This window comes from Aquila chrysaetos, chromosome 22 (assembly GCF_900496995.4).
Source record: "Aquila chrysaetos chrysaetos chromosome 22, bAquChr1.4, whole genome shotgun sequence".
Classification (NCBI taxonomy): domain Eukaryota; kingdom Metazoa; phylum Chordata; class Aves; order Accipitriformes; family Accipitridae; genus Aquila; species Aquila chrysaetos.
Genome location: NC_044025.1, coordinates 15299382 through 15323337, shown reverse-complemented (window position 1 = coordinate 15323337; position 23956 = coordinate 15299382). Strand labels below are relative to the sequence as shown.

The following is a 23956-nucleotide window of genomic DNA, read 5'->3' as shown; positions in this document are numbered from 1 at the left end:
TGGCCCAAACACCGGGATGAATTTCACTATGAAAACCAAAAGCTCTTGGTCCTGTTGGTCCTTCCTCATTCCTTCTGTCCCACTGTGCTCCCAGGGGAGAAAACTCACCTGACGGCAGCTGTGATTCATGAGCACGCCTGCGTGGCTGTGAAGATGTGTTCAGAGCTGACACTTTTACATACTAGGGGTTTTTTTGGCACGGACGGTTGGGTTCAGCACCTTCAGCGGAGGCTCGTTCACGTGAAGGCACCCTGATTGCTTCCGTGTTTGCAGCCACGCTACGGGAAACGGGGTGAGAAGGAGCACAGGCCACGGGTGGGGGTGGCAGAGCTCTCCTGCCCTCTGCTCCTGCTAGTTTCGGATCAGGTCTAGCCGCCTTCGGGTTGACCCCACTCAGGTGTGAGCAGGGTGGGCCTTATGCATGTCCGGTGGTGTGAATCTGGAGCGGAGGTGGCCCAGCAGCCCAAGGCGCCCGATAAATCCACCCGCCTGCGGTGCTGCTGGGCGAACGGAGCGCATTGGAACCTTGATGGGGCGATGGGGCCAGCCAGGGCCTGGCTGTCACGGGCGGCCGTGCCGGGGAGCTGGCCCCAGAGCAAGCGGGAGCAGAGGGGCAGCTGCAGAGCAAGCGGCGGGTGCAGCCAGTTTGGCCCAGCACACCGGGGCTACTCGTGGGCTTAGCTGTGCAGGGGGTTGTGGGGTGCTGCTGATGAGCGTGCCTCTTGGCATCGGCGGCGGGTTTCGCTGGGGGCTGCTGCTTGTGCCGTGCCGATCAGATGCGTCCTGGTGCTCCGGCAGTGAAGGGAAGCAGAAGGCCGACAGTGACGCTGTGAGAGCGGGGAGGAAGCTCCGGCCGCAGGAGGGGATTTCCAGAACATTGCGATCTGCTGCCTATGCAAATCAGGAACTCAAATTAACCTGGCAGGATGGGAGGGCTCTGGGATGGAGGGCGAGGGAGAGGCAGGGGAGGGAGCCTGGGAGAGTGGGCTGCTGGGAAGGATGGAGTGTGGAAGAGATCGGGGTAGGCGAGGGGTCAGCAGAAGGATGGAGAAGGGAGGCACTGGGGAGCAATTTGCTCCCCCAGACCTCCTGCAGCGCCCTGCCTTCACAGGGGGTCGGAGTCGCACCGTGGCTTTCCAGGGATGCCAGGCTGCTTCCACTTTGCTGGGTTTACCCTCTTGCTGAACGAGAGCTCCCTTCTCCCTCTGCCTCTGGCATGTCAGGCAAGGCTCAGTGTCACCTGCTTCGCAGGAGGAGATCACCACCTTCTGCCTTCCTCCACAGCCTCACCATCCTCCCCCTTCCTCCTCCACAGTCAGCATGGGATGCGTTATGGTGGGACCTGGTGCAGCTGCACACATGGCGGATATGCCAAGAGCTGTGGGAACTGGGTCTGGGAGCGCTCAGAGGATTTCCTTGCGTGTGTTAAGCTTTGAGTTATTCAGAGTCCAAATCTGCAAGATCAACAACAGGCACAGAGGGGATTTTCCCCTCTTCCTCTCTCTCGCCAGGCCGTGTCTCATCCAGTTGCAATGCCTGAGAAAAGAGCTCCTCAACAGTCATCATGTCCTGGAGAGCTGGCTCCAGGGATGATGGTGTGGGGAGAGCAGCCCCAGCGAGCTCAGCCATTTTCCCAGCCTCAGCTCACCGTGGGGAACAGGCTGCCCAGTGAGTGGCACATGGATGTGAGGGACAAGGCTGCTTCTTCCTCCTTTGGCTTGGGAAGAGGAAGAGCTGAAGAAGAAACCTCTGCCAGCTCCCAAGACTCAATGTTGGGTTTCTCCTCTCTGGGGGAAGGGGAGGATGGTGGGTGGGATGGAAGTGGCTCGCTGATGTTGCAGCATTGGGCCAAGGACCAAGACCAATGTCCCATGTGTCTCTGCACCATATGTGGCTTCTCCTAGGGTCTGGTAGTAAAGAGGATCTACAATGGCCCCCAGAGCTGACTCAGAGGGAGAGGTCCAACCCTCTGCACTCCAAACGCGGGTTTGCGGGGTTTTTCGGATGTCGCAACCTGTGACATCTGGCATTGGCTTTGCCTGGAAGTGAGTCCTTGCCCCCGGCATTGCTGGTCGGGGTGCAGAACAGCCACGTGCTGGGTGCCGGTGTGTAAATCCCAGACCCCGGCAGCAGCTTCTCTGCGGTAGCCCTGAAGGCTGAAGCATGGGTGGCCAGCATGGACCTGCCTCCAGCCCTTGCCCTGCTCACACCCTTTCTAATTCTTCCCCTTTTTTGTGCCCATTGTTTTGTCCTTCCCTTTCCTTTCCTTGACTTCCTTGAACCGCTTGCCGCCTTGTTGATCACAGAGGCAAGGCATGAGATCTGCTACCGATTGTCCTCGGATAGGGCTGGTTGGAGCCAGCGGATGGAGTGGCAGTGTTCCTGGAGAGCCGTGCTATGAAGTGCATTTTCTCTAGAGACCGGGGTCCTACAGGGATGAATTTGCTTTGTCTGAAGGGTCTATGACCTGCCCATGTATAGAGGGTTTCATGGGCAAAACAGTTCTCGCTCGGGGAATTTTTATTTAATTTATTGTCAGTTAACACAAATTGCTAGTGAGTGATTTGGGCATTAAAAAACCCAAGTGTTCTTCCTTCCACAGACTTGGCTTAGGCCAAACATATTCTTTCCCCTTCCTAGAGTCAGTGTTCCTTGTTTCACCGGAGGTTACACTCACTCCGTCCCAAATCCTTTGGCAAGGTGACAGGTCGTGTGTAACCTTCTGGCTGCCACTTCTCTGTGCTTCTTACTGGGTTTCTTCCAGTCTTCTGTGCTTCTCCATGTCCCAGGGCCCACAGCCTGTCTTGGTGCTGCCAGTCCCCAGGCTCCTCTTGGTTCACTTGGAGTCCTTCTAAAGCAACACTCCTGCCCAGTGCCTCCTCCTTTCTCCTGGCTGCTTTTAACCAGAGCGTCTCATTTCTGTGGGCCTGGTGCGGAGTCCTCAGGCTCTCCAGCACAGGAAGGCAGCAGGAGTTTAATTCGGTTGGCAGTGGGAGATGCATTTACTGTGATGCATGACACCAAACGGGAGCAGGTCTCCAAACAGGAGCTGGCTGCAAATTCACCAACCTCTGCAAGAAAGCATCAGGGTGAGAAATGGGGAGAAAATGGCCCAGGTGCAGAGTGAGTGCCAGAGGCCATATCTGTGCTTCTCAAGATGTGGTCACCCTCCTGGCATTGCCCTCCTGGTCGGCAGCTCTGTTGAGCTCAGTCCAGTTCATGGTTTTCCCATGTAGGGCAGCCCACCGTGAGCAGCCCCAGGTGCTGCCAACCCCAGCAGCATGGGGGCAGGACGCTGAAATTCCTGTGCTTAAACAGGATATTGAGTGTGCTTAAGTGTTTGCAGTGATCAAAACGGCGCTGGCTGTTTTCTGCTCCAGCTGTAACAACTGCTGCTGGAGATGGATTACTACAGCGCTGGGGCAAGACAAAAGCTTTTCGACAGCAGGACTTTCCAGGAGAGGCAGTTGCTCAGAGGATGAAATCCCATCTCGCTCTCCCTCCCTGTCCCCAAACACTGTGTGACTCTGGTATCTTGTCCTCATTGTAGGAGCAGTTGGAAATTCCTGGCCTTGGGACCAGTGTGCTGGGGTCAGCTGGGCTTCCTGGTGGCAGCATCACCCCAAGCCAGGCTGGGGACCGGCCCTGATGGGCTGCCTGGTCTCACTTGCAGTCCTGTGCCACTCCAAGGCAGCTGGGCTGTGGGTGATGAAGTCAGCAGTCACAGGCTTATAGCAATCATGGTACAGCCAGAAAATTCACTGGAGTGTTTATGCCGTGCCCAGGGAATACACCCCCCTGTACATACCCAAGAGCATCTGTTTTGGCAACAAGAAGGAGGCAGGATGATTGCTCATGTGTTGTGGCCCTGTGCTAATGCTGAGCAGATTTCCCCGCCCTGCTGTGGAGGAACGGAGCTCCACTGCCCCAAATCTGGCTCTCCCAGGGATGCCGGGCTGTCTCCTGAGCCCCAAAACTTCCTTGGACATTGCAGCTGCATCCCTCAGAGCACTGTTCCCAGCTGCAGGGACATGCCCAGCTCTCCAGCAGCCTCATGCCTCTGCTGCCAGTCTGAGAGCTGCAGTGCTGAACTGCAGGAAGAGACAGGCGGATGAAGATCGGGGTTATATCCTCCCTTCAAAACATCTGCATCTGCTCAAAGTCTTTGCAGCAGGTTCCTGGCCAAGCAGGTGACCCATAGGCTGCTGCAGGCATGGAGTGGGTTCAGCACTCCCAGATGCTGCCTGGGCAGGGATGCCCATTCCTACTTACACACAGGGGCAAGACAGAGGAGCCCAAATCTCTACAGGAGAGGGTGAAAAAGCTTCAGCCAGGCTGTTTTCCCCCCGAGAAAGGTGATTTTGTTACAAGGGGATGTTTTACAAGAAGGCATCAAGGGAATTTTCGGTGGGATAACACCCAGCTGAGTTGTTTCAGCTTCCCTGGTTTGTCTCTACATGTTGCTGCTTCTTGACCTCAGCTGGTTTTGAAGTGTTATAATAATATTGTGTTATTATTCCTAACACTGCTTTGATATGTTGAAGGTGAAGCTTTCCTCACCCAGCTGTTCTGAGGAAGACTTGGGTATTCAAAACTTTTTGTTCTGACTTGGAAACAATTGAAAGTGCTGGAATTTCCCACTTTTGGAAATTCCAGTTCTTTTCTCCTGGGCGCTGGCGGAAGTGCAAACATAAATTGTTTGGGGGTGTAGCCTCTATGGCATGTGCCTTTCGACTGCTTCTTCAGCAGCTTGAAAGCACAGGAAGCTGCGTGCAAGGACAGATGGATGCTATCGTGTCCGATTTGTATCGCTGGTTTGTAAAAGCATCATCCACATAATGGCACGAATCCTGCTGGGGGTTTTCAGAGGCGTGAAGTGAAGCTCTCTGTGAAATCCTCGCACTGCTGCCAGCCCCACATGCATTTCCAGCCCTTTTCTCAGCAGCAGGGGACCCTGCAGTGTTGCTCAGAGGGGCTTTGGGGTCTCCAGGGCCCTCTCTGGGGCTGGGGCAGGGCTCCTGCCTGCATTTGCCTGCAGGAGCAAGGAGATACTGAGACTCCTCAGCACAGGCTCAGTCCCACCCAAACCTGTCCCAATAAATTGACTGCTCTCATCCCAGGGTCAGCAACAGTTAGGTTTTATTTATGAGATTTAAAATTGTCTTTTCCATCTGGGTAAATTCCTGGGTTAGTGGCTTGTTTGGGTATGAATTATTTTGCACTGAGACAGACAATCTCCCTACCCAGACCCCTCTGCTCCCCTCCCCAAGACTCCCCCGCTTGCAATGTGGTGCCGCTTTCCAGCGAAAAGTGAGTCATCCTCTGCAGGGAACCGAGCGTCCCCTGAAGCCCCCGAAGCTGCAGTGACATCAAGGCGTTGGGTGCGTGCGTGCTGGCTCAGACACGAAGAAGGGGCTCCCACGGCCACCTAGTCCTCCCCCCCGCACAGGGCCAGCAGAGCCTTGCGGTAGTCGCCGGAGGTGTCCTTCTGCAAGAGGGAGACCCGTGTCAGAGAACCGCCTGCTGGTGCCTGCCCTGGGGAAGCCCAGTTCAAAGCGCTGGGCACGGGGAAGGTGTAGCTCCATGCCCTGGCCACCCCGCAGGCATCTGTGCAGCAGTGGAAGATGTCAGTGCATCCTCTTTACAGCCAGACCTGCCAACACTGGGGCTGGTTGGGGCAGGTTCCCTGCCCCAGGTGATGCTCAGCCCGTGTGCTGCTCATGGCACCGCTCATGGCTTGGATCCCTGCAGGGCTCAGGGCTGGGGCTCGGCCAGAGAAGGTGATGAGCCGGGGAGGGATACCCATGTCCCCTCACCTCAATCATGCGGTGCAGCGATTTGTCGAACAGGTCCATGAACTCGCCCCGGATGTTGAGCAGGTCAATCTCGCTCCGGGAAACCATGATCCGGGTGAGGGTCCTCTCATCCGTGCCGGCACCCTGCAAAGGGGAGCTTGAACAGATAACCCTGGAGGGACTGGGGCTCAGGGACCCTCCCAGCATCTCCAGCACAGTCCAAGTTGGGGATCAGGCCCAGGGCAGGGCCACAAAAATGATCAGAGGGATGGAACACCTCTCCTGTGAGGAAAGGCTGAGAGAGTTGGGGTTGTTCAGCCTGGAGAAGAGAAGGCTCTGGGAAGACCTTTTTTAGTTTTAAACTAAAAAAGGATAGATTCAGACTAGATATAAGGAAGAAATTTTTTTACAACGAGGGTGGTGAAACACTGGAACAGGTTGCCTAGAGAGGTGGTGGATGCCCCATCCCTGGAAACATTCAAGGTCAGGTTGGACGGGACTCTGAGCAGCCTGATCTAGTTGAAGATGTCCCTGCTCTTTGCAGGGGGTGTTGGACTAGATGACCTTTAAAGGTCCCTTCCAGCCCAAACTATTCTATGATCTCTTCTTGGACATATGCTGGGCTTGCTAGTGGCAAGACATAAGCCTGGCACATCTCCTCCTAACCCCAGAAAGCTGATGCAGTATTGGTTTGAGCTCAGCCCTGCCCTGCTCCCTCAGGGACAGCCAGGGGACAAACCCCATCGCTGCCATGGGGTTAAATGAGGAAGTCCCAAAGGGTGTCTGCCCAGCATAGCCCCCTCCCGCAGCTCAGCCCCAGGAGAGCCAGTCTGCACCTTCATGGACTTGTAGAGCTTGTCAGCGAAGAAGGCCGGCTTGTTCTTCACACTCCGCACTGCAACACACAGAAGGGAGGGAAAGTGGGCTCCTGGCTGGTGGCACCCAGGGGACACATTTCAACAAGGAGCTGTGCCACCCATTGGGTCAGCTGCAAACCCTCCTTGGTACAAGGGTGCGAGCTCAGCCCCATAGGACGGCCTATAAACACCCCGACCCCACGCCACACTTGGAGTCTTCGTGGCCCAAAGGCAGCAGGAATCTGCCATCACATTGCCTTGGCAGAGGCAGGCAAAGGGGCTGCCTGCCCTCTGGGGAGCCCTGCCCCAAGGGAGCACCCGCCAGACACTGACCGATGGCCACGAAGGCATCTCTCACGTCTCCTGACATCCGCTTCCTGATGGCGTGCTCCACGTCGTGGTTGGTCATTTTGATGAACTCCTGAAACACTGGGGATGGGGAGAGGAAAGGGTCACCACCGAGCTGCTCCATCCCAGCCCTGGGCACCCAGGAGACTTGAGCCTCAACCATGGAACTTCTGGACCAGATGGGACCAGAGCAGGCTTGGGTGACCTCAGCTAGCCACCCCAAATGCAAGGCCATGCCATCTCCTCCCACTGCCTCATCCCCACCACTGCTGGGGAGACAGGGCTCAACCTCAACCTTGGGGAGACCCCAGTCTCCTGCTGCCCAGGAGTCCCACCCAGCCCAAATCAAAGCACTTGTGTTGCAGCTGAGGGTCCAGCAGTGATGGAGAAACATGGTCCTACCTCTGCGGAGGTGGGCGTAGCTGCGGGTGCAGAGGATGCTGAGGAAGCGGGTCTCCAGGGAGTCACTGGAGTCGTTGCTGGAGACATCAGCAAGTTTCTGGGAGAGCAACCAAGAGTGAAGAGGGAGGCAGGGAGACAGGCATAGAAAGGGACAAAGATGTCAGACAGCTCTTCCTGGGACAGCCAGTCCTGAACACCCTTTTGCAAGGAGGGTGGCCTCTTACAAGCAGGAAAATACCCTTTTTTTTTTTTTTTCCTCCAGAAAAAGGCATTTTCTGTGCATGGATGTGAAGGTGCACAGCTGCACACTCACATATTACCTCTAACAAAAGATGTTTTCCAGTTTTTATGAAAAAAGCTTTGCAATGCTCATGGTTAAGACTATTTTTGTCCTTTTGGGAGGATGTTTTGGGGGTGACCAATATCGAACAGGGAATTCGGAGCTGCCAGACACAGGAGCCACCCTCCACCCCGGGCCACAGCAGTGCTACCCATGAGTAAAACGGCTGCCACCCCTGCTGCAGGGCTCAGCGGGGAGGCTGTACTCATTGCACCCATTAGGCTATTGCAGTAGAAAGTTGCCACTTCCCCAATGCCTGCTTTTGGTGAGCCAGGGAAGCCAGCTCTGAGTCCCACGCTGCCAGGACCATGGGTCCTGCATGCAGGCAGTGGGCAGGATTGGTCCCCAGCACTCCCAAGGACAGGAAGGTGGCTTTCTCTGTCTCCTGCCCAGTGCTGCAGAGAAGTGCCCTTGTGCAGGTCCCATCTGTCCCCTTGCCACCCATCCTGATGCAAGAACCCTGGAGCACTAAGCAAGCGAGCATGGCCCATGTGGTCAGAGGAGCCCGGCGTGTGGGGCTGCTATTCCCAGTCTCGGCCCTGCACCCAAAGACTGCAGCACGCCCTCAAATATGCAGAAGGCTGAGGAGTGAAAGGGCAGGCACTCACCAGGGTCTCAGCAACAACCTGGTAGAGAGAAAGAGAGAGACAGGAAGACAACAGGGTCAGAAGGTGCTGTTCAACCTTTATCCTTCCCTGATGAAGCAAGGGAAGTCTAATAAAATGCCCTAAAATTACTTGTCCCCAGCTGCCCTGCTTCCCCGTGAGTGGGCCTCATCTTAGGACCTGTGTTCCCCTCCAGTTTGGCCTCTACACCACTACTTGGAGTGGGGTGGGTGGCTTTTTGGCCAAGCAAACGAGCCCCCCACCCTTGGGACTTGGGTACCAGCTTGTTGCTCCTCGGGGAGCATCCTTGCCTGGCCCCAGGCTGGCTCACACCAGTGCTCTGCCAGGCACGAGCAGCGGGAGGAGAGGAAGGGCAGCTTTGCTGACAAAATACAGCACAGCTCCAGGCCAGCTGCCACCCGGCTGGGTCGTCCCTGCATTCGTCATCCCTGGTTCTCTCTTTCTCTGCAGCAGGTCAAGGTGCATGCGGCAGGGTGCAAAGGCAGCGCAGCATCCGCTCCCTCTGCCGGCAGCAGCCCTGCTGCATCTGCGTGCTGCCAGCATGCGTTGGAGCAAGTGGTGCTGGGGCAGGACAGCCAAGCGAGAGCTCAGGTTTGGCCCTGCACCAAGTTTCCCAGCCCCTTTCAGAAAAGACTTGGCCCGAAGGAGCAGGAGGCCAAGGTGCACAACCTGAAAGGTCACAGGTCTGGAACCAGGAGCTGAGCCAGGCGATGGGAACCCAGTACCCTCCCGCATCGTTGCTGGCTGCTCAGCCTTCCCCCGCTCCAGTCCTGGCTCACCGCAGCCCAGTGAAGATAAGGCAATGGTTTGGGGGCTGGGGCTGGCATCCTGGCACGCTGGCAGGGTGAAAAGCAGCTTAGGCATCAGGGCAGCCCCATGCACGACACAGAGGTAGGTAGGTGGCTCCTGCAGACCAGCCCAAAGCTACCCCTGAAGCTCAAGTGCCAGATTTCAGCAGGAGTGTGTGTTACTGGACCCCGAAGTGGCAGCTCCGCACAAGAAATGGTGCAGTCCCTGGCTGGGAGCTCCCTGGGGCTGGGCCACAGGGCTGCTCTCATGGTTTGCAGCTTCCCTGTGCTTGGAGCAGCAGACCCCAGGGCATCAGAAATCAGCCCAGGGAGCTTTACCTCCAAGGGTGTCACTTCTCTTGGCATCTCCCCCTGCAGCTTACAGAGACCCTGCCCCAGCAGCGTTTGCTTCCCTGAAGATGCCATTTCCAGACCAGGGGATGCAATATTCTCATTTTTTTTAATGTAGAGTCTGTAACAGCACTGCCAGTACAGTTCTTACCTTGGCATCTTCATGCGCCTGTGTGAGGTTCTCTGGTCCTTCGTCACGGTTGCCCTGTGGTTCAATACAAAAATCATGGAGCTAGGGGAGAGGACATATCCCCAGAAAGCCCCAGGCGAGGGGGTGGCAGACGAGGTCGAGCAGCACTGCCCAGGCAGGCGGCAATGCTCTGTCTTCTCCATAGCCACCGTCCTCACAGACCCCCACCGCTGCCCACAGCAGGGAGGGAACAATCCCCAGCGAAAAAGCCACCCTTACCAGAGCCAGGGAGACGAGAATCCTCTTGAAATGCCCTGATGTGTCGGAGCTGAGGTCGTCTTCCAGGCGCTTGTGGTAGGCTGTGGAGAAGGGGGACGGCTGAGCCCTGCACCCTGCCTGCAGCTCTGCTTCCCACCCACCAGTGCCTATTGTGCCCGTGATCCCCATGGGATCTGCGGATGGTGGTGGCCATGCTCCAGCCCTTGCATGGCTGAAGCAGATGCCTCCATCCGCTATTTTCAGGCCCGGGGAGGAGGGGATCACCCCAGCAGCTCTAATGCCCTTGGCACCAGCACAGCCTTTTGCTCCAGGTGCTCCCGAGGGAAAGGGATCATTGCGAAAGAGCACTCGCAGGAGGAGACATTGGTGGCAGAGCTGGGCCATGTCACCGTGACATGAAGAGAGGCCAGGACCAGCACTCTGCTGGGGGTGACCAGCCATAGAGACATCTGTTTAAAACCATGGGCTCTCCAGGGGAGAAACAGCTGGGGAATTAACCTGGAGCTTTTTCCCTAGGCAGAAGGGGGCACGGTTAGAAGGGAAAGAGAAGTGCAGGGTCTGGGAGTGTCAGAAGTCACAGGATGGATTTGAGGACTCCTGCCAGCCTCAGCCCAGGTTTTGACTTCTCTTTAATAAGGTGTTGGGACCTGGGGAAGAGCTGCTCTTGCCTTGAGGAACTAATAGACCTTCACAACACCAAGCCACGGACCCAACCCAGGGACAAAAATTGTACTCTGGGTTCTGGATAGGGCCTTGTATAGCGTTAAACACAGTCCATGCCCAGGACCTGGGTGCTCCCCACGTCCCTCCTGTGCCGTACCTTCCTGATATGCCTCGTTGATAGCCGCGATCTCCTGGTTGTTCCGCGTGGCCATGATTTCGATGAGGACACTCTCATCTGTGCCGGCCCCCTGGAAGAAAGCGGTATGGCAGAGTGCTGCAGGTGCCAGCACTGGACGGGGACACGGCACCATTGCCCCACCAGTGCCAGGCAAGGAGGGGGCTGCTCTAACCCCAGGACTGCCACATGCCAAAAGTCCATGTCCAGCAAATGGCCCCAAGGGCTGGTAAGACACGGAAATGTCCAAGTGTGCTGCTAGTAGGGTCCCAACTGGTATGACTGGTGGATAGTGGTGCACACCACTGGTTTGCCCCTACTCTGGCTCTCCTGTAGCTGCCTGCGCCTGGCAGGTCACTGCTCCCGCTGCAAAGTGGGGATGCTCTGTAAAGAAGCAGGAGGCCTCCCTGAGAAGCTTTGTGTATGGGCTGGCTAGAGCATGCTGGGCTACAAAGAGGCCAGACTGGGCTCCCGGTAGATCTTGAGTGCAAACCAGGTCTTTGTCCTGGTGCTTTCTGCTCCGCTTTCCTTCCGTATAGGAGATGAGAGCCTGGAGGCATGTGAAGCTGGGGTGCGCTCACAGCCCCTGGCCACCAGTGGTGTGGGTACAACCACAGCAAAAACCTCCTCGTCCTCACATGCTGAAGCCGATACCACCAGTGTGGCAGTTACCTCCACGGCCTTCCTTAGCTGCTTGGCATCGTACTGTGCTGGTGTCAGCATGAGCCCGAGGATCAGCTTGGCCAAGCTGCCCGACAGCTCGGATTTCAGGTCTGCCATCAGGTCCTGCAAAAGCGTTTGAGGGTTCAGTCCCTGGCTTTTTCTGCAGGGACAGACCAGCTGAGGCAACACCAGGGATAAAACAGGGCAGGCAAGTGTGGAAGTGGGAAACATCTGGGAAGATCCTTGGGGTGATTTAAGGTCACATTTTTGGGGGGTGGCTCTGGGGAGATCCTGGCTCCGGAGTCCTCTGTGCAGGACCGAGGATGGGGCAAGCTAAGGGGAAGGGACACCCTCCCCTTGGGCTGGTGGTGCACCCAGAGCAGGAGGCTGCTTTGACTACTTGGTCTTCCTTGGGGGAGTCATGCCAGGGCAAATCAGTATGCCCTGGCTGCCCACCACTCCCTGGGCAGGATTTCTCTTTCAGCGAGGGGCAGATCTCTGCATGGGAGGGGACAAGATGCGGGCAAAAGGAAGGAGCAGGGTGGAAGCGGGGGGGCTGGCAGTACCCTGCCATAGTGAGCCTTGTAAGCCTTTAGGATCTGCTGCCTCTGGGCGTTGCTCCTCTGCGTCAACACCTCGATGATGGCCCCTTCATCCGTGCCTGAAACGATAGCAGCAATGCTGGGGAGAGCCACACTGTGCCACCCCTAACTGTGGGTGCATCACTGTCCCCCCTGTAAATGGGAGATGGGGAAGAGGGAGCTCCCACGGCTCCAAAACTGGCTCTTTTCCCCCTCCTCAGGGCTTTCACGCAGCCCTGTGTGATCCAGATTGGGTTTTCTGCCCCAGGAGCTGCTGAGGAGCAGCAGGAAGGGGCTGGGCACATGGCCCCCACTTACCCAGCCCCTTCATCGCCTTCCTCAGCACCTGCGCATCCCCGTCATCATTGAAGCTTCCCGTGGGCTGCACGGTTCCTCGCAGCTGTGGATGCACAGAGGGGTTTGGGTTCATCCCTGAGCTGGGTGGGATGGAGGGAGGGATGGAGAGAGGGAGGGAAGGTGCCACCCGGCAAGCTGAGGCCAAAGCAGGTCGTGTGTTAGTGCAAGCACCTGGGGCTCAGTGAGGATGTCCCTGCCACTGTCACCCCGTCCATCGAGGGGCAAACCATAACCAGGTCAGCAGAGAGCAGGGAAAAGATGGCAACAGACAGTCCCTGGAGTCTCGGTGTCCTGCTCAGTGTTATACCCACCTCCCCTAGTGCTGGGACAGCTCGGCTGGGGCTGGCCACAGCAGCTGAGAGTCAGGAGTCGCTGAAAGGGTGCCCACTCCTGCCCTGTAATCCTACCCTCCTTCTTCCTTACAGCACCCAGCACATCTCCATCCTCCCCGTGCACGTAGGGCTCAGGGTGTCTTTTCTGCACATCCCAAAGCACCCTTTTGTGGGTGCCTCCAGCTGCATGCAGGGTGCCAGCTCCCCATGGCATGGCCGTGCCCCAGCCAGCCCTGGCGTCGGGGTGGGCTGCCCCAGGGAGCGGGAGGTCTCCGGCGGGCACCGGAGCCAGGGCTGCACGTGATGCATCGCACAGACATGCAGGGCATGCCGCCCCAAGGGAGGGAAGCCTCAGAGAGAGGAGGGGGTTAGTGGAACCCACGGGGGGCAGCCAGCCCTGCCGGGGTTATAGCCCTCCAAACTTGTACCCCAAAACTGGAGAATGGCGTCGAGAGAAGCCACGGAGCGAGAGGCAGAGCGGAGGTGCGGGGCTGGCTGTGCCCCGTGGCAGAGAGGAGCAGCCGGGGGTCCCAAGCTGGCAGAGAGCAGAGAGGGGGTACGGGGGGACTGGGGGGGTGCTGACCTCTACTTTGGCCACCGCACTAAGCTCCCACATCCGATAGGCCACCTGCGCCGCCTCGGGGAAGAACTCACCTGCGGCACTGCAACGGGAGGGCAAGGACAGGGGACAGTGAGCCGTGGGGACCCCGCGCCCCGCCAGCAGCCACCCCCCGCCCTGCCCCGTGCCCCATCCTGCCCCTCCATGAGGGGCATTTTCTACCCGCCGGGTGCTGGGCATAGGGGCAGGCAGGCAGGAGCTGGGTGCTTGCTGCAGGGCTGGGCGGGAATGGGGGGGAAGGAGGTGGTAAATCCCACCTGCCCCCACCAGACCATCCTCCCTCCAGGTGTTTGTCTCTGCCCTGCGGGGCTGCCACTTGCCAAGAAGGGACTATGGCATCGTGGGTGGCCATGCAGAGGGGCCACAGGGCCCCCCATCCCAAACTGCTGTCACTGCTGGTCCAGGTGCTCCACCAGGCTCTGACCCAGAGGTTTGTACCCAGCACCAAGGGGATGAAGAGGGACAAACGGGGTGACAGGCAGTCTTACTCATCGTCCCCTCCGCACAGCTTCAGCAGGGCCTTCTTGTACTCCCCGGAGGTGTCCTCCTGGAAAGACGGAGATGGAGAACCGTGCGGCAGGGAGGGTCAAGGTAGTGCCATGGGATGGGCGCATGGAGAGGGGTCTCCCTGAGCATTCTCCTCAGAGATGGACACCCGGCACAGGGTGGCTGGGGAGGGGGCTCAGCCCTCCCGTGGGTGCTGGCATCATGAGGGAGGCAGCACTAGCAGCTGCTCGGAGGGGGATCGGGGACCCCCAGCGCTTACCTTTATCATGTTGTAGAGAGATTTCTCATACTTGGTCCTGAACACCTCCCGGATGTCCAGCATGTCGATCTCGCTGCGGGACACCATGATGCGGATCAGTGTGTTGTCTCTCGTGCCCAGCCCCTGCAACAGAGAAGCCCCTGCATCAAGCCTGGGATGGCCAAGGAACCCTGCTCAGCCCATCACATTTGGGACCCTCCATCAGATTTCTACCCAGCCCCGGGTCTGAAGGAATAACTTCTTTGAAGGGAAAAGCAGAGACCCCAGGTGACATAGGTCCTGTCTTCATGGACCTGCATCACCCTGCCCTCCAGCAGCACCCTGTGGCAAGGGGACGACTCCTCTGCCAGCACCCCTCAACACTGCAGGGGACACCCTGGAGAAGGGACAATCCACTCACCTTCATGGCCTTGTAGAGCCTTTCAGCAAAATACTCTGCTGTGCTTCTGACGCACTTCACTGCGGGGAAATTGAGTCACAGTGAGGGACGCCAGCACCCAGCTTCACCAGTGCCCCCAGCCTCTGAGCACCCGTGCCTCTTGGGCAACACGTTCAGCATCCCCGCTCGCCCTGGAGGAGCCTCCCTGAGCTCCCTGAAACCAGGTACAGCCACAACCCCGACCCCGCTGGCTCTCGCACTGAGCCTTCCCAGCCCAGCAAGGCCAGTGGTATGTTTTCGCAGTGCTCCCCATGCCGGGGCTGACTTACCCACGGCCAGCATCAGCTTCTCGAAGTCACCAGAGAGCTCTGCCCGGATGCTCCTCTCGATCGGCTTCCCAGAAATCTTCAGGTACTCGTCAAAGACTGCGGGATGAGAGCGAGATGATGCCTGGAGAAGCTGCTAAGGTACCTTCAAGCCCAACCCTGAGCTCGCAGGAGATGCTCACCCAGGCGGAGGTGCTGCTTGCTTCGCCGGCCAAGGATGTAGATGAACTGGGCCTCATCCGTGCCCCATTTCAGCTCGCCAGCTTCCAGCAGGTCCTTGTGGGATGGGGAAGGTGACAGAGCCCGAGTCAGGGTGCTGCTCACGTTGGGCTCTGCCCAAGCACGGGCATCCACCTGCCTTTCGCAGGCCTAAGTCTGGATGGTCCCAGTGCCACCAGTCCTGTCCCTGCCTGGATGCCACCCATCCCAGTGACCTGCCAAGCCTCACCTTGGCATCCTGCTCCACCAGGTCCTCGCTCACCACGTCGTCCTCCTCCCTGGTGCCCTGTGGGACAGAGACGGGCTCAGCCCTGCCGGGCGCAGCACCCATCACCTACAGTCGCTGGCCAGATGGACATACCTGAAGCAGAACGACGAGCATCTTCTTGAAGTGGCCAGATGTGTCTCCAACGACGTCAGCCTCCAGGTCTCTCTCATAGGCTGGTAGAAGAGGAAGAGGTCAGGGCCTGGAGAGCTGGATCCCCTCTCACCTCTGCCCCAAGGGGACACAGGGCAGCCCCTGCCCTTCCCCAGCCCTCACCGTCTTTGTAGGCAGCCGCCAGGTCGTGGATCTCCTGGTTGGTGCGGGAGGCAAGGATCTCGATGAGGCACTTCTCATCCGTGCCAATGCCCTGTGGGTAGAAAAGCAGCCCCATGAGCAGCAGGGCCAGACGGGGTGTCCTCAGAGGGGCCCTGAGGGGGCTGCCCACCCCTTACCGCGATGGCATCTTTGATCTCCTTGGCATCGCTGTAAGCTGGGGGCCGCATCAGGCTCACGATCAGCCGCTCAAACTTCCCCGTCAGCTCATACTTGAGGTCTGCGATGAGGTCCTGGTGGAGGGGAAGAAAGTGGCTGGGGGACCCTTTGCTCCACAGCATCTCTGAGTGGGTCCGGGGAGCAGTGGGTCCCTGCGTGGGCTGGTTGGTGGCAGCCACGGCCACCTGCATCTCCAGTGGGGGCACAGACTAGGGAGCATTTCTGCTGTTACCTTCCCATAGAGGGACTTGTAGGCTTGGCAGATCTCCACTCGCTGCTTGTTGCTTCTGGATGTGATGAGGTCGAGGATGGCCTCCTTGTCGCTGCCTGCGGGGAGAGCTGGGAGTCACGTTTAGCCCCACGGCTGGCTCTCACCCCCCACAGCTGGGCTTATCATAGCCATCCTGCCGTGCCCAAAGCTGCTTCCAGCTTGGGGCTGGGAGGAGAAGCAGAGCTGAGCTGGCTCCAGGGAGGAAAGGGGAGCCAGGAGAAGTCCTGGCACGCTGCTAAAGCAGACGTGCAGCTACGGGGGGAGGCAATGCAGGATGCCCAGCCATGCAAGGGTCAACCAAAGGAATAGGGGACATCAGCGTGGCCTCGGGGTGCCAGTCCAGAGTAGTGTCCGTACCAAATCCCTTCATGGCATTGTACAAGGCCTCTGCGTCCTGGCTGGCGTCAAAGCCTGGGAAATCCTTCACAGACCCCCTGTAGACCTAGGGGAAAGGAGGCGAGAAGGTAAAAGGGGAAGGAGCAGCCCCTGCTGGGACAGGGGGAAGGAGAGGTTGAAGCTGAGCAGGATTGGGGTGAGATCTGCTCCCGCTCAGGCTACCTGAAGGCAAAGCTCAGCCTCAAACATAAACACTTGTTCTTCTCCTCAGTTGTTTCCCTTCCTGTTTGCTCTCCCCGCTGTGCAAATTGTTTGTGTGCTGGGTCACTGCAGTACACAGCCTTCCCTCTTGTATCTCACTGGCATTGCTGTTTGCTGCTTGTGCCCCGCGTTTAAGCTGGATACAACCCTCCCTGCTGTGCCAGCAAGAGCCAGTGGTTGGAGGGGAGGTTTCCTGAGCACATTCGGGTTTCCAGCTCCATCTGGGGGGGGTCAGCAGGAAAAGGGAGACCCCATGGGAAGGTTGGACACCCTGAACACAGGGGAAGGCATGGAAGGACCAGGGCGATCCCCCTGCAATGCAGCTGGGCCAAAGGGAGTTATGGGAGGGTGGATTGGGAGCGATGAAGGAAGTAATTTTCCTACCACCTGTTGTGAGCAGGGAAACCCTCCGGATGCTGAGGATGCCCAAGCTCTGCACAGCCTCCAAGCGAGGAGACACATTTACAGGCACAAAATCATGGTGGGCTGCTAAGCAGAGAGCACTGAGAAGTGCTAGAGCTGCCAACAGCTTGTCCGACCCCAGCGTGCATGCCTGTAGGGCCCAGGCTGGTCCAAGGGGTTGGAGCAGAGATCCTGGATACAGGGAAAGACTTTCCCAGGAGCCTAAGAAATCCTGGGGGCTGGCATGATCCACTTCTGTCTGCTCCTTTGCACCTCCAGGCTGCACAATGGGAAGCCCAGGAGTGACACCCCCAAACAGAGACCTCGGGACAAAGCAGGGACCAGGTTTCCCCTCCCCAGGTCAGCTTTGCCCAAGGGAATTCACCCTGGGGTCAGACTCTGAACAAGATTAGCACAAACCCCGAGTGGAAGCAGATGTGAAACCCCATGTAAGGAACTAGGATGCACCCCTGCTGGAGGCACAGAGGGGGAATTGAACAGCAGCATTTTCTTAGTGATCTCACTGGGAAGCAGGAGGGCTGGGAGCCAGGCTGAGCCGGGGCTGTCAGCTGTGTCAGCACCCTGGGAAAGTCTGAGCAACCTCCCTTGGCTCTGCTTGTACCATGTGCCAACCAGGTATGTACACCTTCCTGGGATCACTCACTCAGGATCTGTGGCAGGGCTTAAGATCCCCAGGAGCTGTACAAAGGCCCAGGACTCTTGCCAGTATGGGCATCTAAAGCCAGTGTGTCCCCAGAGAAGATGGGCATCAGGCAGGCAGCACCAGCCCTGCAGCAGCACCAGTGTCCCTGACCCAGCGAGTGCCTCCAGGAATGAACCCGAGGGGATGGATACGGGGCAACCCCATACCCAATGCTCCCCTGGGTCACATCCCAACGTCACAGCACAACAGCTCTGCTGCGCGTCTCACCCAGCACCTTCCAAAAGAACCTGGCCTCTGTACCCCCATTTTCCAGAGAGAAACCAGTCCGGGCTGGGCACATCCCACAAGCCCTCTCAGGAGGAGCTGCTGGCACTGATGTCCTATGTGGCGGGGACCAGGTCTGGCAAGAGGAGACGCTGCCCTTCGAGGGAGCCGGGCGGGCGCGGGGACAGATCGTATTGCAGGTGATTCATCGGGAGAGCTGGATTTAGCCCCACTTCCCGGCAGCTCCCAGACCCTCCTGGCTCCGTGCAAGCTGCTGCCCACACATATGCCTTGCAGAGATGTAAATGAGAAGTTGCAAGGCAAAGGAGGTGCCCGGAGGCAGCAGGAGGGGACAAGGGTGGCTGGAGGGTGCTGAGGTTGCATGGGTGGTGATGGGGAGGCAAGATGTTGACCTCGGTTAAATGGGGAGGAGGAGCAGGGCTGTGTTCCTGCCTGCTGAGCCATCGAAGCACGAGCTGCCTGCCTTGCCGCAGTGCCGCTGTGGCGGGGGTAAGGGAAACCGAGGCAGGAGCTCAGTGCTGTCTGTGCATTGCCCCACACTCCTTGCACTTTTGTGGGAACAAGCCCCAGGGAGGTGCAGAAACATGGCTCGGGAGGGAAACGGCATCCTGCCTTCTGCGTCCTCCTCACACCCCCATCCCCTTTTCCATCCCCCGCTTCAGCTGCCGGGGCCCCCCACCTCCCCTCCTCCAGCCTCTGAGTCATCCCAGCCTGCCTGGGACCTCCCAGCTAAAAATAAGCCAGGCTGGGGCTGGGAGGGCGGAAGCAAAATTCCTAGCGTGGCTTCGCTCTCTCCCACCGCACGGCTGCTTGGGGTCCTGGACCACCGCAGGGGTGATGCTTACCCACGCTGTGCCTCAGTTTCCCCACCCAGAGGCAACTACCCCCTTGGCTAGGCAGGAAGCTGAGGGTAATTGGGCTTGAGGCAATGATTACTTGATTTCTCAAGGGAATGGAAAGCAAAGCCTGGCCCTGAGCAGTAGAGAAGGGAGGCTCTGGAGTTGGACTCCTCCCCTGCCTAGCAGACTGCAGGCAGGCTGTACCCTGCCAGTCACAGCTGCCCACCGAGGCAGAGTTTTCCACCCACGCCAAGACATTTGCCTGGCTACGAGGGAGCACCTGCCCACCCAGCTGCCACATTGCACCAGCCCCAGCTCAGAGAGGGGAAAAATCCAAACTGGGGCGGGCAGAGGCCAAAGCAGGTCTGCATGCCTTGCAGCAGGCTCAGACACAGGCAGGATTTCTTTCCAGCAAAAGCCCAAATCCCCAGTGCAACATCTCTTTCTCCTCTTCCTCCTGCAGCCCTGCTTCTCTCCCCCATCCCACTGTGGTATCCATCCCCACCGTGCGTACGTCACCCTTACCTTTCCTTTGGGTGCCATGGTTTCCCAAGCTGGAAATCACCGGCACGAGGGCAAGGAGGAGCTGCGGAAGGGAACAGAAAAGCCGATGTGAGCCAAAGCCCCCTCTCCGCGGGCTGCATTAGGTAAGGGATGCTTTGCTCCCTCCCTTGGGTGCTGCCGCCAGCCATCGCTGCGGGTGCGGTACCCGTGGGAGGACGATGGCTGGGTGCTGCTGGGGAGGCTCAGGGAGAGGGGCTTCACCGGCCACCCTGCAGTCACCGGAGCTGAGGTCCTTTGGTATCTGGCACCAAGTTGGGGACCCCAGAGGCCGGGGGCGGCGGAGATGGGCCCCCGCACAGCTTCCTGCCAGCGCAGAGAGAAACTGCGAGGGGAAGAAAGCGCTGAATACGTGGAAATGGGCCGAGCATCCTCCGTGGGGCTGACCCTCCTTGCTGCAGCCCGCAATGCTCCCTCTGCTCCCCCGGCAGCCCCCCAAGCCCTGGGGCCACCCCAGCTTCAGCAGCTTCAGGGCATTTCTTCCATTGCTTCCATTGACTTCCATTGCCACATGGTGCTGGGCAGCCCTCATGAGGTCCCCCCAGCTTTTATCTGAGTTTCCGTGCACCGCATCAAGGCCACCATCAGTCCCACGCACGCACCGCAGCCGGGTTTCCAGGGTAACTCGCAGGTTGTTTTCTAACACCAGCACCATTTATAGCTGCAACCCGCTGCAGTGTGGGCTCTCTCCACCCCCCCCCCAGAGAAAGTCCCCAGACAGCGCCGTTTGCTCTGAGAAAGCTGACGGAAGGAGAGAAACAGCTGGAAAATGGAGCCCGGCCATGAATGAACCACTGAGCGTCAGCTGAGCTCCAGCCGTGAAGCACGGCCCCCTCCTTGCCAGTGCTTGCCCTCCCTCTAAGACACGTTGCAGGAAAGCTCAAGGCAGAAGAAGGCCGCCCTGGGGGGATTTCTGCCCCCAGCCGAGCTCGGTTTCATGCTGTGGAGCAAGCAGGGGAAATCACAGGAACTTCCCTGGCTTGGCCCTGCATCCCTACAGAAGCACCCATGGAAGGGGAGACCCAGCCCCGCAGCCGTCGCTGCGGCTGGGTCACCCCGCTTGTGTGCAGGAAGCCTTCTGGCACCTGTGGGCATCCTTGCCGAGGGGAGGAAGTTTTGCAGAAAACCAGAGCTGCCTTCGCCTCCCTTTCCTTTTTCAGCTGGGGAGGCTGCAAGCCTCGTCCACCCTTCCCCGCAGCTCCTGGCTGGGGGAGAGCCCCCGTATGCCCCATGCGCAGTGGGGCTGCACTGCGTCTGGGTGCTGGGTGGGCACCAGGGGATCCCCAGCCCACGCAGCTTTTTAATGCCACTCAGGAGCCTGTACGTGAAGCTGCGTACCCTCCAGGGAACAGAGAAAACCCTGCGTGGCACAGCCCTCCTGCCTCGCTCCATGCGTGCGGCAGCTGGGCTGAGACTGCCCAACTCATCTCAGCAGTGGCGGAGAATCGCCGGCCACACCCAGTCGCCAGCCTGCCCCTGCAGCACCCCATCCCTGTCCCCCACCGCTGCCCGCACCTCCGCAGAGGCTCGGGGGGCTGCCCCGGCTCTCGCCTTGCCAGCAGGCGATCCGGGGAGGCAAGTGGCAAAACCTGGAGGCAGCCCCCCCCCCAAAACGATGGAGAGGTTTGGGTTACGGGGGTCCCCGGACAGAAAGCGCCGTGAGAAATCCTAAACGATACGCACAGCCCGTCCCCTTTGCAGAACGACCCACCCTTGCCAAAAAGCCTCTGTCCCCCCCAGCGGCATGCACCCCACCAGCCTCTCCACGGCCCCACAGCGGCTTTGGGCTCAGGGGTGTCACCCCAGGAGCCCAGCAGCTATTTTTGCAGCCCGCTGGCTGATGGGGCTCTCCCGGCATGGCCGCACACGGGGGGAGGCTACGACACACCCAGCACCCCGCCACCCGTTTTCCTGCCCGTGGGGCGGAAAGGGAGCTTTGCAGGGTGGAAAAAAAGCAGCATCCATCCTCCCTGCAAAGCAAGGGTTGTCCCCAAAGTCCCCTGCCCCACCCCAGCGCCAAAAAGTCCCCCTGCCCTTCTAGAGCTCCGTGCCTCTGGGGTTCGTTTGCCTGTGCAAAACTCGGTGGGTACCAAACCAGGGGGATCGTCCCCGCCAAGCCCAGCTCGGACCCCTGCACGGAGGGATGGGCATTTCCCCGGCCGCCGCAGAACCGGGGCACGGACAAAGGCGCATCCCGGCCGGGACACACCCATGGGCCCCGCAGCAACGCCAGCGCCCGCCCGAAAAAGCACCCGCTGCCAGTGCAGCCCCCCAGGCTTTTGTTAAAAAGAAAAGATTTTTCATATAAAGAAAAAGAAAAACAAGGATCCCCCTTGCAGCCACCCCTCGGAGAAAGCCTCCGCTCGCACGGCTTACCGCCCGGCCAGGACTTTCCTCCCCTCGCACGCCACTGCGGTGGCTTTGCACGCCAGCGCTGTCCCCTCGCACGCCCAGCGCTATCCCCCCCCCCCTGCACACCAGTGCACGCTTACGAGCAGCACCGAGGCCTGTCCGGTCAGACTGGTGGGAACGGCCGGCCGCCGGCGGGCTCGGTGCGTACTTGTGGCCGTGCCGCTCGTCCTTGGTGTGCAGCTGTTTCCTTCTGGCGAGACGTCACCGCTCACGAGCCCTCCAGTCCCCGCCTGCCATGGGGGTCAGGGCCACGCTCCCACCCTCGCCGCCATGTCAGACCTCAACCCCTCCGTTTCGGGTGCCCACGGTGCAGGGGGACCCGATGCCGCTCGCGGAAGGGTTCTGCCCCTCGCCAGGGTGCGGGGAAGCGGGGGGGTCGGTCAGCAGAAAAGCCCCACCGGTGCACGCAGGGGCTGCGTGCCAGCAGCGGTGACGCGTGCGATGCAAGACGGTAACGGTGATTGCATTTCAGCTGCGGAAATTTCACCCCTTCCGTCGTCCCCCCCCCGCCCCGTTTCCTGGTGAACACCGGGCTGCAGGGTACCCCTCTGCCTCCCGGGCTCGTCCTGCTGCCAGCCACCTCCGCCCGCACCACATCACCCCGTTCCTTGGTCATGGCCGGGAATCTTCCATCCCTGACTCTCTCTGCAAAAGCCAAGGGTGGGGGGGGAAGTGGGGTTGCCCCCCCAGGACATGCTGAAGGGGGAACATGCTGACCAGGGCTCTGCAAGGAGCATCTGTGGGGCAGGAGCTGAGCTGGCAGAGGGAGCTGGGGAGAGGCAGCTCGCTGTTGTCCCCCCCCCGCCACCTTCCCTGCCATGCTGCAGACGCAGGGATGAGAAGACCTTGCAGCACAGCCGCGGGTGGAGATGCAGGCTGAGTCTCCTGGAGATGCTCCTGGCAGGCTGTACCGCTGCCTGCAGTGCCCCACGGCCATTTCCTTCCCTGCCTCACCCAGGTTAACCCCGCTCCTTCTTTACAACCACCCTTTGCCCCAGCCAGTGCAGAAGCTGCAGAAGAGCTGAAGGAGCTCCCCAGGAGCCATGGGCAGTGGTGTCTATGCTCTGGCTGATACCAGCAGGAGCAGATAAAACCAAGGCCTCCCCTTGAGATGTTGAAGGCTGCTGGCATGTAACCTTTCAGGCATCCAAGCCCTGGTGGCACCCACTGGCTAGAGCATCTCTCTGGGGCTGCAAGGCAGCTGAGCTGCTCAGCCCTGCCTGTCCTGGGAGATGGTGGTCCTGGGCAGCAGGGACCCCACGCTGGGTGTGATATGCCCAATTTCTGGCATTCAGCCACAGGGCTGTGCCCCCCCCAGGGGACTGGAGGCACCCTGGGAGGGGGAGACCCTCGTGGCCAGCTAGCACCGGCTGCTCCTTCGTGCCCTGTTGTTCTCTCAGGGCAATGTTCCCTTGGGCTGGCATTAATGTCCGGAGACCTCGCTCATGTGAGACAGCGTGGGTGACAAGCACGGCTTTGTTCACCCTGCACTGCAATGCAGGACAACAGTCCTGCTCTCCTCCCGGTACCCCTAGCTGTGTCATGGTGTGCTGAGCCCCCCTGCCCCAGAGGTGCTAGCCCAGCAGCTCACAGGGTCCACTGGGGACATGGGGCTGCCCCATACAGCCAGGACAGGGCAGCCTTGTGGTTAGAGCATACAGCTATGCTTTAGGTGCTCTAGAGCCTTCCTTGCTTTGTTCCTGCATGGCTGATGCCCACTTCCTCTGCTCCTTGCAAGCTGAAGGCTAGAGGATGTGCTGAACTACATCACAGGCTAAGAGGTTTTTGTCCCCAAATACTGTAGGCAGACTCAGCCGGCGCACTGTCTACAATAAAATAAAAGTTAGCTCCTCACCCCAAAATACCAGCTCTCAGTATTTCCTCAGAGCTCAGACTTAGTCCTCTTCTCCCAAGGTACTGAAGACCAGCCAGCTCACACCATAACCTCCCCTCCCTGCTAGGCACAGCCCTACAGAACAGCTGTGCTGGGCCTTGAGAGCACTTATATGCCTTACTGGTCCTGAGCAGCCTCACCTGGGACCCCCACCCACACAAGCCTGGGCCCCCATTTAAGCCCAGCCCTGGACTCACCCTGGTCCTTGCTTGTATGTTGCTGCTTAGCCCCTGTGGGCTGCACCCTAGGAAGGAGGCACTGTGGTAGGGTTATTTCTG

At 59.1% G+C, this 23956-nt stretch overlaps 1 protein-coding gene across 3 annotated transcripts; it reads right to left on the bottom strand.

Annotated features, from left to right (window-relative positions):
• Positions 1-5122: 5122 nt before the first annotated feature.
• ANXA6 (annexin A6) lies at positions 5123-22196 on the bottom strand. 3 transcript variants are annotated; one of them, XM_029998213.2, is made up of 26 exons: positions 21865-22195; positions 19337-19397; positions 16382-16466; positions 15986-16080; positions 15714-15827; positions 15538-15628; positions 15358-15437; positions 15226-15282; positions 14960-15053; positions 14781-14876; positions 14473-14531; positions 14073-14195; positions 13795-13853; positions 13271-13349; positions 12317-12398; positions 11984-12078; positions 11427-11540; positions 10737-10827; positions 9917-9996; positions 9659-9712; positions 8351-8368; positions 7403-7499; positions 6986-7081; positions 6632-6690; positions 5817-5939; positions 5123-5488 (listed from the first exon to the last, which is right to left on the bottom strand). In XM_029998213.2, the coding sequence occupies exons 2-26, from the start codon at positions 19352-19354 to the stop codon at positions 5429-5431; spliced, it is 2019 nt and encodes a 672-aa protein (XP_029854073.1). In that variant the 5' UTR covers positions 19355-19397; positions 21865-22195; the 3' UTR covers positions 5123-5428. The 3 variants fall into 3 exon arrangements, with proteins under 3 accessions (XP_029854073.1, XP_029854074.1, XP_029854075.1); XM_029998214.2 differs by lacking the exon at positions 21865-22195 and adding an exon at positions 19521-19648; XM_029998215.2 differs by lacking the exon at positions 8351-8368 and having other exon boundaries at positions 21865-22196.
• Between the last annotated feature and the right edge of the window lie 1760 nt (positions 22197-23956).

Excerpts from the sequence above, each read along its gene's own strand:
- ANXA6 (XM_029998213.2), bottom strand. Across the intron at positions 15,283-15,357 it reads TGCTCGTCGTTCTGCTTCAG|GGCACCAGGGAGGAGGACGA; the intron begins GTATGTCCATCT and ends TCTGTCCCACAG. Across the intron at positions 14,877-14,959 it reads CAAGCAGCACCTCCGCCTGG|TCTTTGACGAGTACCTGAAG; the intron begins GTGAGCATCTCC and ends CTCATCCCGCAG.